General features: G+C 36.1%; 1 protein-coding gene across 6 annotated transcripts; it reads left to right on the top strand.

The window, feature by feature from the left end:
• RECQSIM (RECQ helicase SIM) lies at positions 1-16393 on the top strand. Of its 6 annotated transcripts, none has more exons than XR_016060391.1 (17): positions 1-245; positions 1247-2100; positions 2233-2452; positions 2542-2652; positions 2907-3096; positions 3385-3667; positions 3989-4215; positions 5920-5976; positions 6250-6330; positions 6922-6985; positions 8887-8986; positions 9092-9175; positions 12384-12471; positions 13347-13463; positions 13657-13749; positions 14931-15336; positions 15659-16393. XR_016060391.1 is itself a non-coding variant. In XM_088873412.1 (16 exons), exons 2-16 carry the CDS (start codon positions 1404-1406, stop codon positions 15225-15227), a joined length of 2709 nt encoding a protein of 902 aa, XP_088729538.1. In that variant the 5' UTR covers positions 1-245; positions 1247-1403; the 3' UTR covers positions 15228-15605. The 6 variants fall into 6 exon arrangements, 2 of the variants coding, with proteins under 2 accessions (XP_088729538.1, XP_088729539.1); XR_016060392.1 differs by having other exon boundaries at positions 135-245; positions 1194-2100; XM_088873412.1 differs by lacking the exon at positions 15659-16393 and having other exon boundaries at positions 14931-15605.
• Positions 16394-16539: the final 146 nt, after the last annotated feature.

Genomic DNA, 16539 nt, shown 5'->3' with positions numbered 1-16539 from the left:
TCCGAAAATTGCGTAATGAAAAAAATCCCCTCAAAATGGTCTTCGTACAGAGGGAGTATATGTACAGTATATTCCTGTGGGAGCATAATTCAGGCCCTAACCTATAAATGCCCTGGCAACCGTTTCATGATATTTGCCCGCCCTTTGCGAAATTGCTCGCTGTTTGCGAAAATCGCAATTCCTCTTTCCATTTTTTTCTCAGACATTTATGCGGTCTTTTTTAGTGTATGAGTTTTTTGCTCAAGGTAAGACCTATGGTCTCTGAATATTTTCATTCTTAATCTTATCTTGATGAATTATGGTCTTATTTTCTGTATTTGTTTTTGTTGGAAAGTTTTGAAGGCTTTATGTGATTTTATCTCGTCTATTGCGCCATGGATGAAACCCATTTCTGCAAGTTAATTGAGTTGCATTTTTTGTCACTCTAGGGTTTGATCTTTCAATTCAATGTCTAGGAATAAATGGTACATTGGGCAGCTTATGCAATCTATTGTAGATGATAGTTCTGTACAGAAATTTTCGAAAGCCATTGTAGAAAATGGTTTATTTAAATTAAGACTGAAACCATCGCGGAAAACTAGAATGTAGATAACGTAATAGATTGTTACAAATTACTTAAATTTACAGATAAATGCTCTTTGAAACAATTCTGAATGATACAATAATAAAATTCAAAACATATAGAAACCTTACTTGCCGAATGAATTCACTTAGTAATGTAAATTGTGCCTAACCTTTTTGCTAAAATTGCATTGAAAAAATAGGTTTCTAGAGTAGAAGTTCCTTGACTTTATTCCCTTGTATTTCTCTACGTTGCTTGGGTAAATCTCATATTGCATTACTCTTATTTTTATGGGCTTGCGATTAGTTCAAACTTTAAGCATATAAAGCAAGTAAGAAGAGAACTTTATGCTCCTATTTATATATTATCTTATATATTTTCCTTCTGTAACTTTAGGTAGAATGGAATGCATTGATTATTTGGTCGTTCTATAAGAAAATGGAACTATGAAATTATGAATAAACAAAGAGGTTAATCATTGTTTGTTTTCGATTGTTGACCGTTGGGTAACATTTTCATTTATAATCATGGAGGTACCTGTTGTGATGAGTGATATAACCATATTTATCTATTTTAGAGGCACTTACACATATTATGGACATCACACTGACATATGGCCCACCTGTGGCAGATTTTTCTTTCTGGCATTTTACTCCATTTACCTGCATCTTTATTTTTTCCCAGAATTTGAATAATTCTCCACTGAACACTCCCAAAAACGTCGGCTAGTATGGTCAAGAGGGAGTTGGAATTTATGTACTTTACACAGAGATGCATATGCATCAAAGGAATGTGTTCTCTAAGTTTTCAGAAGCATGATGTCAACTGAATTAGTGTGACCATGAATGGAAACAATACACCAACCGATAACGTTGTCAGTGAATTGTTAGAAATGGGATTTGAATTTCCCATTGCCCTAGCAGCTATAGAAGCTGTGGGCCCATCCCTCTATGATGCGGTGGACTTCATTTTGACTGGTTCTTGCAATGTAAAGTTCGAGCCAAGTTCAACTCAAGAGCACCTGAACAATGCATATGGTACTTCATCTAGAGAAGCTTGCACTTCCAAGAATATGCAGAGATCATTTGATTCTAAGGATCATATGAAGCAGGCTTTGATCACAGATCATCTGAGTTCATCAGTTAAACTTGAAAAATCTGAACCTTTAGGTAGTTCTGATACTTTAGCGGGTGGGTTCAATATAGCAAAGTCCAAGTGTGGACCTCTACATAAGCCTGATATGGTACAATCCTCTTCTATAGATTACAGAAAAATGCTCTCAGTTGAATCATCTGCAAATGATATGACTCTCAATGAGCTTCCTACCGAGGATCTATGTTCTCTAAAGAATGATAACTCGAGTTTTCATTCTACTCATTGGTCACAAGGTCAAGGCATCGATTCAAAATGGGAAACGAAAGTTAATTTTCTTCTGAAAAACTATTTTGGAATTTCATCCCTCAAAAGTTTCCAAAAGGAGGCCTTGGAAGCATGGTTAGCCCATCGAGACTGTCTTGTTCTTGCTGCGACGGGATCTGGTATGTGTACCCAATTATCATGAAAAAGGGTTTTCTTTCTTTGTCCTTGTTTCTGTACTTTTTGGGCTACTCTTGTTCAATATGTTTTGGTTTTGGAATTTATGCAAACTTAGTTCTTTATTAATTGTGCAGGAAAATCACTTTGCTTTCAAATTCCCGCATTATTGACTGGGAAAGTTGTTGTAGTAGTTTCACCGCTTATTAGTTTGATGCACGATCAGTGTTTAAAGTTATCCAAACAAGGTGTGTCAGCTTGCTTCTTGGGATCTGGGCAGCCTGACAATTCTGTAGAAGATAAAGCTCTGAATGGAAAGTATAACATAGTCTACATTTGCCCAGAGACAATTTTAAGGTAGAAGGTTTACTCTAATGTTAAATTTGTCTAGTTACTTTAAATTTACATGCATAGAAACATAAGTAACCACTTTTTTGTTTCAATAGACTAATCGCGCCACTTCGGAAACTAGCAGAAACTCGTGGAATTGCACTTTTTGCTGTCGATGAAGCGCATTGTGTCTCCAAATGGGGCCATGATTTTCGGCCTGACTACAGGTGTGCTTCTTTCATGTGCTATTCATGCATCATTTATTTGGTTTCACTATTCAAAAAGACCCATGGTTCTTAAATCTGCATAATTTCAGTTAATGTCTAGACTCTAGAGTCATTGAAGAACAAACTTATTTTGCCTGGGTGTTTGGAATTTTTACTAAAATTGTATGGTTCATTACCAATTGAAAAAAGAAAGAGAAGTGCTGTTTGAAGATCATTAAAGTTGCTAAGTTTCTTGTACCTTCACAAATTTTCAGGCGGTTATCTGTTTTGAGAAAAAATTTCAGAACCAGTAGTATAAGATCGTTAGAGCATGATATCCCTGTGATGGCACTGACTGCTACTGCTACACATCACGCACGAGAAGACATCATAAAATCCTTGCACATGTCAAAGGAAACAAAGATTGTGATCACTTCATTCTTTCGTCCCAATCTTCGTTTTTCAGTAAGTCGATTATCCTGCTATTCCATAGTAATTGGCATCATGTCTGTCCTTTTTTTGGGAGATATACGATTTGTGCCTCAAGTTTTTTTTGGTGGGAATGTTAGCAGGGATTTAAACCTGTGATGTTGTTCTACCGTCATCAACTCCCTAACCATTAAGCCAGGATTCCATGTAATCATTTAGTAATGATGGCTTTTAAGGTGTTAAGGGTGTGGGTGAGTTTTCCATTTATTGAATTGATGTCTGCATTATTCTCAGTTTATAAATCTGGTTTTTCACAATTTTCAGGTGTGCCATAGTAGAACGTCATCTGTATCATCTTATCAGAGGGATTTCAAAGAATTGATAGCTACATATAGTAGAAGCAGGATAGCGGATGCTGACAGTAAAAGGAAATCAATTGCTGATACATCTGATGGAGATGAGAGCTCTGAAGATGACGTTTATGATTCAAATGATGAAGCAAGCTCAGATAAAGATAATATTGATGATGGTATAGAGGACAATGAATTGTCAGTTGATTTCTTGGAGGATGAACTAGACCTGCAGCAAAATGTGGATGATATTGATGGTATTGCTACTTATTATTTGAAACTTTGATTTAACCTTTTCATTTCTTTTATTTATTTTGTTAATATTGGCGAAAGTGAATATAGTTGCAACCTTTGGGACTTAATGGAATGTCATTCTCCACTTCCCACTTATGGTTTGGGATATCTCCCTTATAGTGCAAAATCAAACTAAGCTCCGCCATAGATCTGTTATTAGTGTCATAATTTTGTTTCCAAATTTCTGGTTTTGATATTTTTATCATGTGCATGTTTTGTTAATGATTTAAGATTGTAAGGCATCATCTCCATAAATAATTTTGAAATGTGTTCTTTCTTCACAGTTACCTGTGGCGAGTTCAATGCGGATCATCCTGTCAAAGACCAGGCTTTGTACAATCCAGATGAGGTAATATCTGATCCTGTTGAACCAGTGGAGAAATTTAGAGTTACACAAGAATCTCTAGGAGAAGGTACTACTATTATATATGTACCTACCAGAAAGGAGACAGTAAGATTATCTGGGCACCTTTGTAAGTGCGGTATCAGATCTGCAGCTTATCATGCAAAGGTATGTACTATATGCCATCATATTCTGTAGAAAATTTGTTTGATCATATGGAATGAATGGGTCCAGTTTGTTTTCAGGTGTCCTTTTCCAGGTATTAAAAAAATCAGTTTAGAAATCTGTATATCTAAGAGGAGGATAATCAGGGGTTTTTAGATTAAATCACTGGGTTTTTTAAATGAGAAAGCAAGTTTTCACTATTTAACAGTGTGTTTATTTGAGAGGCATGCACACATTGTCACTCTGAAGTGGATTGTGGCCGGGAAATTCTGGTTACTTCCTGTTTTTCTCCTTCCTAGTGGCTCATTCATTTGAGGTTCATGATGATGGAATTCTTTAGGTGAATATAACTGCATGTGATTTCTTCTATGGCACTATAAATGCTTTAGTTCATAGGAGGTGAGCAGCAAAATTTTTAAATTTTCCACTTAGTCAATAATAATAGTCTATTGAACTGAACTTAATGGAAGTTACTGAGGAGTCATCATGGAATAGCTAACGAATTGCTGATTCTAAAGGCGTTGGTGTTTTCAGGAAAAAAAAAATAAAATAGTGCTAAGGGTGTTGACTGGGATTTGATCTCTCAAGGGATTACCCAGTCATTATGTCCAGATTTCATGATAGAGAGAGATGTTTCATTTCTTGTCTCCGTGCATCACCAAACATGGATTTGTGATTGGAAATTGAATAAAATCCCCGTAATTTCGCACAAAAGAGACGAAAATTGAGAGAGACTCATAAAATGGCAACTCGGGCTGCAGAAAAAAGTGAACCAAAAAAAAAAAAAAATCACAGCTCAGAAACAAAATTCACGGCTCAGATTTTTTCGATCTGGAGTGCTGATCTAAATATTATCCCTGATAAAGGATTTAGCAAAGAACAAGAATACCTCTAATAATACAAAAAAATGTTGAAAAACAAGAGGGAAATTAGAAATGGTGGACCAGGTATAAAAAGGGGGAAAAAAGGCCAAAATTTGTATCTCTGTTTTTGTTGATTTGGAGTTTTGATCCATAAATATTTATACAGATCTGAAAGCGAATCCAAAAAAGAAGAAAGCCCCTCAAATTTCAGCAAAAATCATAGAGAAATGGGAGATAAATTAGAAACATTTGACCATCGTTTGCTTTTATATATATAAGCTGTTAAAATGGGTGGGAATTGGGCTATTGACAGAATCGCCCAGTTCCCTAACAGATTCACCCTGTTTTATGGCAAAGCATGGTGATTCTCTGTGAGTTGGATTGGTACTCAGTTTTGCAAGGAACCGGTTCAATCGCCTGAATCTGATCCAGATTGCAATTCCCAATATGGATCAGTTTATTTATTTTTTTAAACATTGGGTTTTGACATATTGAATGAATGCCCATTATTTATCATGGTATAGTTGTTTGCATCTTTGTGTGTGAATGTCACTAAAAAAAAAGGGGGGCCTTGATGGCAATTCCTATATGTATTAGATCAAGTTTTATATCCCTTATGGCTGGGCCATGTATGGTGTACGCCATTCTTGTTGCAATGGGTTGAGACAGAGTGGATTCTTTTCTTTCAATGAGTGTGGAAAGAGGGAATTTCACTATAAAGTTGACATGATTTCCTGTTTTGAACTTGTTCTCTTTACTTCTAAGGGTAGTATTAAAACATTCGACTTGAAGCGAATAGAATCTTTGTACCTCCTCCTGTATTCTAAGCTGGCAATTTCTGCAGCTACCAAAAAGGCATTTGAGGAGTGTCCATGAAGAGTTCCATCGAAACAATCTAGAGGTAACTCAAAAATATTTTAACGTCTGGAGTTGCATTTTGATCATATCACAATTGAGTTATTTTTGATGCATTTTGTTGTGATACAATATTTTTGACTTCACATTGAAGCATAACATTTTTTTGTCATACTTATCATGCTTTTACTTGCACTTGTATTTCAGGTATACTAGGCAGCTGTTACTGGATGTACTTCTCTTGGGACTTTTTGTGTATGTGTATGCACATACACATTAGCGTTCAGTTTGGAGTCTAAAGTACAATTTGAAGTTTCAGGTGGTTGTTGCAACAATAGCTTTTGGAATGGGCATTGACAAGTCAAATGTTCGTAGAATCATTCACTATGGCTGGCCACAGGTTTGATGATTGCTCTCTCTCTCTCTCTCTCTCTCTCTCTCTCTCTTTCTCTCTCCCTCCCTCAAAATAGCTAAAATAAATATCTAGATTCTCTCGCCCTCTCTCTCTCTCACTCTCTCAAAATAGCTAAACTAAATCTTCTAGATTCTCCTGTACAACCTTCAAAATCCAAATTTTACAAACATCTCTCTCTCTCTCTCTCTCTCTCTCTCATGTTATGCATGTCTATATCAAATGTATGTATGTATGCATGTGTGTATTTTAGTGTGCTTGATTTCTTCAAATATACTAATATTTGATTAATTTGCAACTAATAGTATTCTCAAGAAAGGAGCCTTTTCATTGTTCTGTTGTGTCTGATGCTTCTTCATATTTGAATGATTGCTGAAGTTATATGTTTTCAACTCAAAGGAGTGTACGCAATTTGCTTATGTATCTGATATCAGAGGACTCTCTCATAACATGGGATCCTATAAGCATGTATTGTTCTCAATTAGTGACCTTCTATAACATTTTAATCGCAAAAACTTGATTCGTATAACACATTTGCACTAATATCTGCCACGATCTAATGGTTTATGTTTTCTGCAGAGTTTGGAAGCATACTACCAAGAAGCAGGTCGAGCTGGAAGAGATGGAAAGTTAGCTGAATGCAGTGAGTTTTCCCTTCCTTTTTTTCTTTTTCTCGGAGTAATTTACTAGCATGGACTGGGTATTAATTAACCTTCAAAATTCTTCATATGGTGTTATATATTGGTTTTCTGAAAACTAGGGTGGCCATAGTCTGCATGTTGATTACCTTTGGCCCATTAAACCAGGCTTACCACAACAGATATTTGTCTCCAATATTGATAGTCAATAAAAGATACCTTTTTATGCTGCCTATACTTCTTTTAACCAAAGATGCGGTGTTCACAGAGTTTTATATGCATCTAGTGATTACAAAACCCTAGGCATAACAGTTGTAGGCTTAAGATCTAAGATGCGGAGATAGGAGTAGGGATATGGACATGGATATTAAGAATGGAATACGACTTAGCATATGTTGAATATGGATATGGATATGAGTTGTCGTATCAAATACATCTATAGATATTATAAAACATAAATATGTGCATTCAATGCATTGATATATAGGGAGTGGATTCCATACGCCCATGGGCTGACTACTACAGTAAACGCCCATGGCCCAGATTGAATCTGAGCCGATCTGACGGTCACGACCTCATTTCGTATTTGAATTTTAATTTTTTTTCTACAAATCCAAATCACTTGAAATTTGGAGTGTTCATTCTTCCCATCAAGGTGCACCTAATAAAAAAATATATAAAAAAAATTGCAAAATATAAATTGACCAAAATACTTCTAAAACATTTCGGGGTATTTTGATCCATTTATATTTTGTGAATTATTATTTTTATATTTTTATTAGATTCTACTATTTTTAAAGAATAGACGCTCCAAATTTCAAGTGATTTGGGTTTGTAGAAAAAAAATGAAAATTCAAATACGAAATGAGATCATGGCTGTCAGATTGGCCCATATTCAATATGGACCGTGGGCGTTTACTGTAGAAGTCAGCCCATGGGCTGACAGGGTCTTTTCCCATATATATATATATATATATATATATATAAACGATATCATGATGCATCCCATATGTTGATACATATGTAAACCATACATGATGCATAATATTTTGTTTTATTTATATTATACTGTTCATAGTTATGTCATTTGTTTACGAGTATGCTAGCAATATTTGGTATCAATATCGGCATGTAAACATTTACAAGTATTTGTGAATCATAGCTTAAGACATGGTATTCATCATCACATTGGAATTTCCTATGAGTAGTTTAGAATTGGGATTGCCATCACTTGCTAGAAACTTAGAGGAAGAATATGACACATACGAATGGCCAAGTGCACCATTTAAATTTTAACAAATGCGTCTTTACTAAAAAAGTAGAAATCATCCAAGTAGTTGAAATTGTTGACATACCTTCCATTCATGAATATGAAAAGAGACATGGCAATGTCCAAGTCACTAAAGAAACACACTGATTGCAACTTCCATCCTCATCACATCCTTGAAAAAGTAACAATGAGCAATAATGGATGGCTCATGAATTATTTGGGTACCATGGTAATCCTACCAATATGCTGATGACCCGTCATGACAGAATTCTATATGTATTTCAAATATGGATGTACGGGATGCCTCTCAAATTCTCAATAACCTTGAAAAGCATGATTGCTCCATCCTGAGTTCTACTTGGCAGGATAATGGCCAAGGACTACACGCAATGACTTGTATTGTTCCCATAAGAGTGCATATTCCATTGTTTATTCATTGAACACATGATTTCATTTAGAATGTGTATAGATTGATAATGGTTATTCACAAATGACCTCTGATTTTCTGGACCAAAAACTTTTTATTTTTTTTATCTGATAATTTGAACAATCATTCAAACATATTTCATAGAATCTTTCATACGAGCCCTCTTCCTATCATTTCTTGAATCACTTTGAAATGTTTTGCTTTCTCAGCTCTATATGCTGATCTTTCAAGAGTTCCAACACTTCTACCTAGTAAAAGAGATGCAGAACAGGCAAAAAATGCAGTATTGATGCTGTCTGATTGCTTCAGGTATGCTTCGGAAGTTGTTGCTCTTGGTGGTTTCTTTTTCTTTTATGTTTACTATTGTTCTCCTTTCATGGATATGGAAAATATGATATCCATGAGAGGTTGCAGATATGGGATGGCTACATCATGCTGTCGAGCTAAAACACTTGTAAAGTACTTTGGAGAAGAACTTATCAGTGGCCAGTGCTTCTTGTATGTCTTTTTTCCTGACATAAGATTTTCCTTTTTATCTTGAGATTGTCTGCTAGACCCATCTCACTAGAGCAGCTATCTTTAGTTATTTTTTCTATGTTGAGTGACTGGGTCTGCCTCTAATATATTTACTACTAGGCCAGCAAACATGTGTGCGCATTACTCTCTGATTATCATATCATTAGGGCATGTAAAGTGTTTACTGTTTGATGTTAGTCATCAATTTTCCACGATAGAGAAAGAACTTTATTAGGTGCTGGCATTATTTCTTGTGCATTACTTTATTGTGTTTCAATTAAAAACTTTAAGTTTTACAGATACATGAATCTATCGATCATTGGGTATTCTCTTCTTCACACGTTCGATGACAATATAGGCATGTGGTCCCTTACATTTGTTGCCATATTCTGATGGAAATTGATGTTGAATATTCAAAGAAGAACAGAAAATCAACAATATTTCAGGACGATGCATGCAATCACTTGGAGAATCTGAGGATTCTCCTAGACAAGTCCCTGACCAGGGATTCTAGACCAAGCTCTCTTCTTTATTTCAAGATCATGTCAATCTCCTTACAACCCTCTTCCAATTGCTATTTATAATGAAGACCATACTTACACCCCAAGAAATCTTAGCTCTAAATAAAATAGAAGCACTAGTTAAAAAAATCTATAAAGATATTTTCAACCCTGATAAAACGAATAATTCCATAGGTCTACTTTTCAAAACATCTCCTAAACATCCTAAAAAACTTAAAAAAGAAACCCTAAAATCCATAAAAACTTAAAAACCAGAAAATTAAGCCCTGAAAATCCCCTAAACAATAATCCTTGGATTTTAATAAGAAAATTTCAAACATGCGAGGCATTTTCTCATGCATCAAACTCCTCTGGTTGGAAAACCTCGTTTTCAAATTTTGAAATAGGCTAAGATGAATCCTGCACTAAAATGATATCTTCTTCAAATTAACATTATGCCTTAAATCTTGGGAACTGTGGGTTATTGGCTCAATACAGATAGAGCCATTGTGCATTTAAACATAGTCTTTGCAATCGACTGATACACTCACGAACTCTTTTGAGAACGCATCCAGGAAATGGTTTTTGTATGTCGATGGACGAGGTATGGTATGCATGCTTGGTTCAACCATAGACAAACCAAGAGAGCATCGTGATGATGAGCACTAGATTCGATGACCAAACCAACAACCTCACCTATTGATTCTCCTTGGAGTTTTTCATTTTGTTGTTCTCCACATATAATACCCACCAATCATTATTAGCAATAGGACCCTCATCAAAGATGGGATTACTATCAAAGACAAGATCACTAACTCCATTAAAAGATTCCTCATAAAAAATTGGATCACCCATGAAATCACGACGACCGTCAAGGATATGAGGAAGAGATTCCTTTTGTTTTCAAGGACTTCTTGGTAATCAAAAACCATCTCTAAGATATTTAACTAGTCAACAAATTCTCCTGGTTGAGGCTTACCGTCACAATTGGGAATATCAACCTTCATATTGAAAACCTAGAGAGATGTGCTCCACATGTAGGCCTCTTTCATTTTCCTCTTCACTTGACTCCCATGCGAAGCATGGCAACAAAAAGATTGTGGTCGGCGTCTTCTTGTGCCGAAAAATCACCGTCTAGTCCATGAGTGATGTATGTGAGTTAATATGCAAGCTGTTGAGCTTGTCTCCTGAGATCTGCAATTTTTTCATCTCTGGCATCCTGGGGAAAGATCTACGTTCCCTTCCATGTCCCCTTCTTGCTGCCATAGGTATGCCGAAATCAAAAACCCTAGGCAGAAAATCAGCAAAATCGAGGCTGAAGTTATCAAACCTTAGGCTGAGATCATTTAAAGTTCGGCTGAAATTAGCAAACCCTGACACAAATTCAGTAAAAGCGTTGCTGTTGAAGAAACATGAGCTTTGATACCAAATTGATGTAGAAAAAATGATAGAGAACATTAAATCAGCAATATTTCAAGACAACACGAGCAATCTCTTAGAGAATCCTAAGGGTTTTCCTACACAAAACCCTAACCAGGGATTCTAGAGCAAAGCTCTCTTCTTTAGTTCAAAATCACGTCCATCTCCTTATAACCTTCTTTGAATCCCTATTTATAATAAAGACTTTACTTAGGCCCCAAGATTAAAAGAAAAATAGAAGCTCTAATTAAAATAGAAGTCCTAATTAAAAGAAAAATCCGTAATGACATTAAAATAAAAAAAATTCAAAAGTATTCTAACTACTTTTCCAAACATGTCCTAAAAAACTAATAAAAGCGAAAATCCATAAAATACTTAAAAGCCAGAAAAATAAACCCCGAAAATCCCATTAAAAATACATCCTTGAATTTTAATAGGAAAAATTAAAAAATTCGAGGCGTTTGTTCTTGCATCAGAGACTCATTGTTTGATCTAGAGAGTTGTATGAAGAATCAATTGAAATTTCTTCAACCAAATTCTGCTATCATATGCATTGTTAACCTTTCTAACTTGGACAGTGCTTTTGCCTACCAACAATGCAATGTAGTAGAATAAAGAATAACATCTACATAACTGATGGTAACATTGATCACAGTGGACCAATGGTTTGAAGTTGCTTAAATGAGATATTGAAAGCATGAAGGAAACCTTGGAGATTCCTACTCGTTGTTCAACATTTAAAACTTCAGACTGCAAGGAAGGACCTAGCCCATGTTTGATGTCTTATTAAGGATGATTAAATTTCGGGGTTGGGGAAAACAAAAATGGAGATGCTTCCATGAAACTGCATTAAGAGTTAAACATGTATCTAACAAGAAAATCACATAAGGACATTTTAAATTATAGTATCTCAATTTTTTGAGTAAAAATTATTGTAGCTCACTTAATGGTCATATCGGAACAATGAAATCTTTGTCATGATCATCAAAAAGGGGATATAATTTGTTGGGTATCTAGAAAGCCAAATTTGGATGGAGCCGAGGCAAGCAGATTTGCAGGGGTCATGGTCAAGCTTAATTGGCCGCTACAATCCAAGACATTATCCCTTTTGGAGTGCCTGCTTAGCTTGCCCTTGGGATTTTCCAAATAAAGCCGCTACATATATTAATTCCTCTTACTATATAGCAATCATATCACTTACTGCTTTTTTATTTATGACATGTCATTCAAATCACAACTTTTTTATTTGCTAAAAGTTTGGCTTCCTACAGGTGTGACGTATGTGTCTCTGGACCTCCCAAATTGGAGAATCTTAAGGATGCGGCTGCCATTTTTTTGCAGGTTGCTGCAGCTCAGTATGTGAGTATGTCAGACATTTAATTCATTTGAATTAACATTGCTCTTTGTAATATTTTACTTATTAACATTGATCCTATTTCTTCTATTGTTTGTTTAACATTCTTTGGTCAACAAATACTTTAAAACTTCTTCATGGAATAAACATTATGGACGTGTATTGTAATTGCAAAAGTATGAGATGATAATGAAATTCATTAAATTCTATTCATCATCATCATAGCCTTTTCCCAATTAATTGGGGTTGGCAAATTTATTAAATTCTATTATTGACATTTATTTGCTACATGTGTTGATATACTGACTTGTCATAAATCAGTTGCTGCTCAAATTATTGTATTAAGAGACAAAATTGCCCTATGGTCGCTGAGTGTGACTGGATGGAACAAAAATGGACCCTTGAAGCATTGAGCTTAAAAGCCCTCGTGCATTCCAGCTCTATTTTCCTTTGAACTCGGTATTCAATTTAGTTAAAGTGGAAAGCATGAGAACCAACCTACTTCACCAAGTTAATGACATTTCACAATTATGCGCAAATCAAGGGTGTCCATTTTGGCATTTTCTAATGGCCATATGTATTGAAGTAGTTAAACTAGTGACATCAACTTACACCATGGGGTGCTTCATTGTAGCTGCAAATTTGTATAAATGTTACTCGTTGCAGTTCTGTTCTATTTATTTTACATCTAATAGCATCAGAATCTGTATAGGAAGAAAAGGTATGTGCATGCAATTCTTATTTGTTCCATTGGTTTAGTTTTATGCTCCTTGTTTCTCATGAATAGAATAGAATGCATTCAGCAAGTGTATCTAAATGCAATTCTGATTAGGCTGCATGCCAAGTTCTAAAAATAGTCATGGATGTTTGGACTTTTCAGGGATTAATCGAAATCACCAAATGTAGCTATTCAGATGCAATTTACAGTCAAACTGCAAGACAGAAATATTTGGAGAGGCCAAATTTCAATATGCTCATGGACAAAATATGGGAACGGGTAATTTTCCAGCTGGATGGTTGTTATCATTCCCTGTTACATATCTGCTGAGGCTTAGGTGTATACTGGGATGCTTTCTTGAAGGAAAATATTGTGCTTTAGAATATGTGATTTTTTCAAACTTATCCCTTGCTGTTTTTTCTTAGTGTTTCTCCAGTTATGTGTTTTTAATAAATGATGATTAATTGAGCAGGCCAAGGGTTTTTCTGAGAGGGGTAAATTATGGTGGCGAGGCCTTGCACGCATGTTGGAAGATAAAGGTTACATAAGGGAAGGGGATGATTTGGTATGCACATTCTGTACCGCCTAAATGATTGTAAATTATGTGATTTATATTGCTGATGTTGTAGGCCTTGGGATATTCTACACTAAGTCCATTCGAAGTCTATGGCCTGTCCTTTTGATTCGATATATTCAACCTTGGAGTTTAGGTGCAGTCCTCAATGAGTCTATCAAATCATTCTATCAGAAACTGATATATTTTATTTTTCCAATTGGAATCAATCACCGAGTCAAAATCTCTCTTCGACTACTGTGACAGTTCTCCATTAGCATGATATGAGACAGGCTTTACAATATTAGAATGTCTGAGTTCTTAGTAATGATGGGGTTTTGGTGCGTCAGGCAACTCATTTATTCAAATGTGGTCTCCTTCCAAAACTCTATCTTAAAAATAGATTTCGGACCTAAAAGTTCGAAATTTGATAATCTCGACCACCATGATTATGAATCCAAAAAAAAAATTGAACCCTAAAATTTTACTATTTTGAACTTCATTTTTGAGACATTCATTTCAATTCTTAGCATATCATTTTAAGCTTCATTTTTGGAACATGCATTTCAATTTTCCCAGATCAATAGATATGCACGATTCTTAATCTGCATAATTATGGATTTAAGGTGAAAATTCATCTTCATCAAAAAAAGAAAAAAGTGAAAATTCATCTAGATTAACTGAGGATGTGTTTTAGATCCTAAATCCGTCTCTATGATGGATTTAGCAGGGGACTGCATTTGAATTGGTCTACATTTGATCTTTTCCTTTCAATAATCCCCCTTTCCATCAATATTGCATGACACTCCCGTCCACAGCCTAGCTCTCCATGAATTGCAAAGTCCCATTGGTAGTCAAGCTAGGTTTGTCACCTAGCCTGCACATTAATATTATGATCTATCTATTTTCACTAATCAGAGGTATAACATGGATTTAGAAGGGGACTGCATTTGAATTGAACTACATTTGATCTTTTCCTTTCAATAATCCCCCTTCCGTCAATATTGCATGACACTCCCGACCACAGCCTAGCTCTCCATGAATTGCAAAGTCCCATTGGTAGTCAAGCTAGATTTGTCGCCTAGCGTGCACACGGAATTTATCAAAATGCGGTATGCTTAATATCATGATCCAACTATCTGTTTTCACTAATTGGAGGTATCATATGTGCATGTTTTTTATTTCATGTGCAGGTCCGCGTAAGTATAAAATATCCAAAACCAACAGAGCTGGGAATGAGGTTCTTAGAAGCCAAAGAAGATCTTTATGTGTACCCTGAAGCAGATATGCTTCTCTCTTTGCAAAATCCAACAACATCAACATATGCTTCAGAATGGGCTCGAGGATGGGCCAATCCAGAGATCCGGCGCCAACGTATCCAAAGCTTAAAGAGGAAGAGAGGCGGGAGGAAAAAATACCCAAGAAAGAAGAAAGTAGATTTAAAAACAGTTAGAGGAAGACTCAAAGCAAAACTAGTGAAGAAAATTTAGTAAACCAAGAAATCAGAAACTAGTTATGATATGAAGATTGGGAATGCATGATTCGGAGCAAAACGTGAAGAGTCAAGGCATAAGTCAAAGAAAATTGTCAACGGGGAAGGTAATGGATAAAAACAGTCATAAGAAGAAAATTTTGAGCTTGAAACATGAGAGGATTTTTTATGAGTCTGAACTAGGGACTATGACAAGGGAAATCTCTCTCTCTCTCTCTCTCTCTCTCTCTCTCTCTCTCTCTTTGTGCTATTGTGGGGATGTGGCTAGTACTTGGTTTTCTATTGGTTTGATGCTAGCAGCGTGCCCCTAGCCCGTTCGTAGAGTTTGACTCTTTCTAACATAAAGTTAAATGAGAAGTGTGGTACCTTGGCTGAAGAAGAGTTTATATTAATAGGTGGCGTTTTCAATAATGATTCTTATCTTTGCAGGATCAGAGAGCGGATACTCAATGACCCAAGAAGCATCATCTTTGGATCTGGCGACGTAGTCGCTAAAAGACACTATTGGTTTTTCCTAAAGGTTGTTAACTAACCTAGAGTAAGAGGCCTCGGTTTTGCCTGGTGATAATCTTTGATGAAGTACCAAAACATTTCATTAGGAGTGATATAGGCGAGTCCTCATTATCTTCTCTCTGCCACAAGAAGGGCTCAGCTGAAAGGCTGTGTTGAAACATTGGTTTAAGGTGGTCCTATGTCATAGACTTGTACCAAGAGCTGTTGGCCTGAACATGTGAGTCTTGATCTCCCTTCTTGGAGGACATGTTTCTGACTTCAAGTATGGTGAAGCCCGTCAGTAGATCTTTGAGATTTCTGTGGGTTCCTTGCATGTGGCCTTTCGGGATTTGGAAGTCAAGAATCCCCATTCTTTTTAGAGTGTCCCGAAGGGCTTTTATATTTCCTTCCATTTTGATTAACTAAGCCGTTGGCACAAGAATGGCTTAGCCGGCCAACTGGTTGCCTGTCATGGACTGGTATATTTGGTGGGCTGACAGGCTAGGTTGCCCCATATATTGGGCATGGGGAAACGACCGGGCCGAATATGTTGGTTGTTGGTCATGTGGTTACTAAGGTTGTTGAGTTTAATGAGCCCACCTTCCAGCGTTTGTATAGCATATAACCCTGACTCGCCAAGTTGTGTAATAAAACTTGGTGTATTGGATCTAAGTCTCCTTGGGGTTAACACCCATAACTCGAATTGGATCCCTGATTAGATGTTCTAGTCCAAGCAGGTGATCTCGGGTTTGGATGGTTGGACAATGGTTGGCTATTGGGTTTAACTTGATTTGGGCCAGTTGGCTTGAGGTTGTTGG

This window comes from Amborella trichopoda, chromosome 8 (genome assembly GCF_054954075.1).
Source record: "Amborella trichopoda isolate Santa Cruz 75 chromosome 8, AtrichopodaSantaCruz75HAP2 v2.0, whole genome shotgun sequence".
Taxonomy (NCBI): domain Eukaryota; kingdom Viridiplantae; phylum Streptophyta; class Magnoliopsida; order Amborellales; family Amborellaceae; genus Amborella; species Amborella trichopoda.
This window is presented reverse-complemented; position numbering and strand designations above follow the sequence as displayed.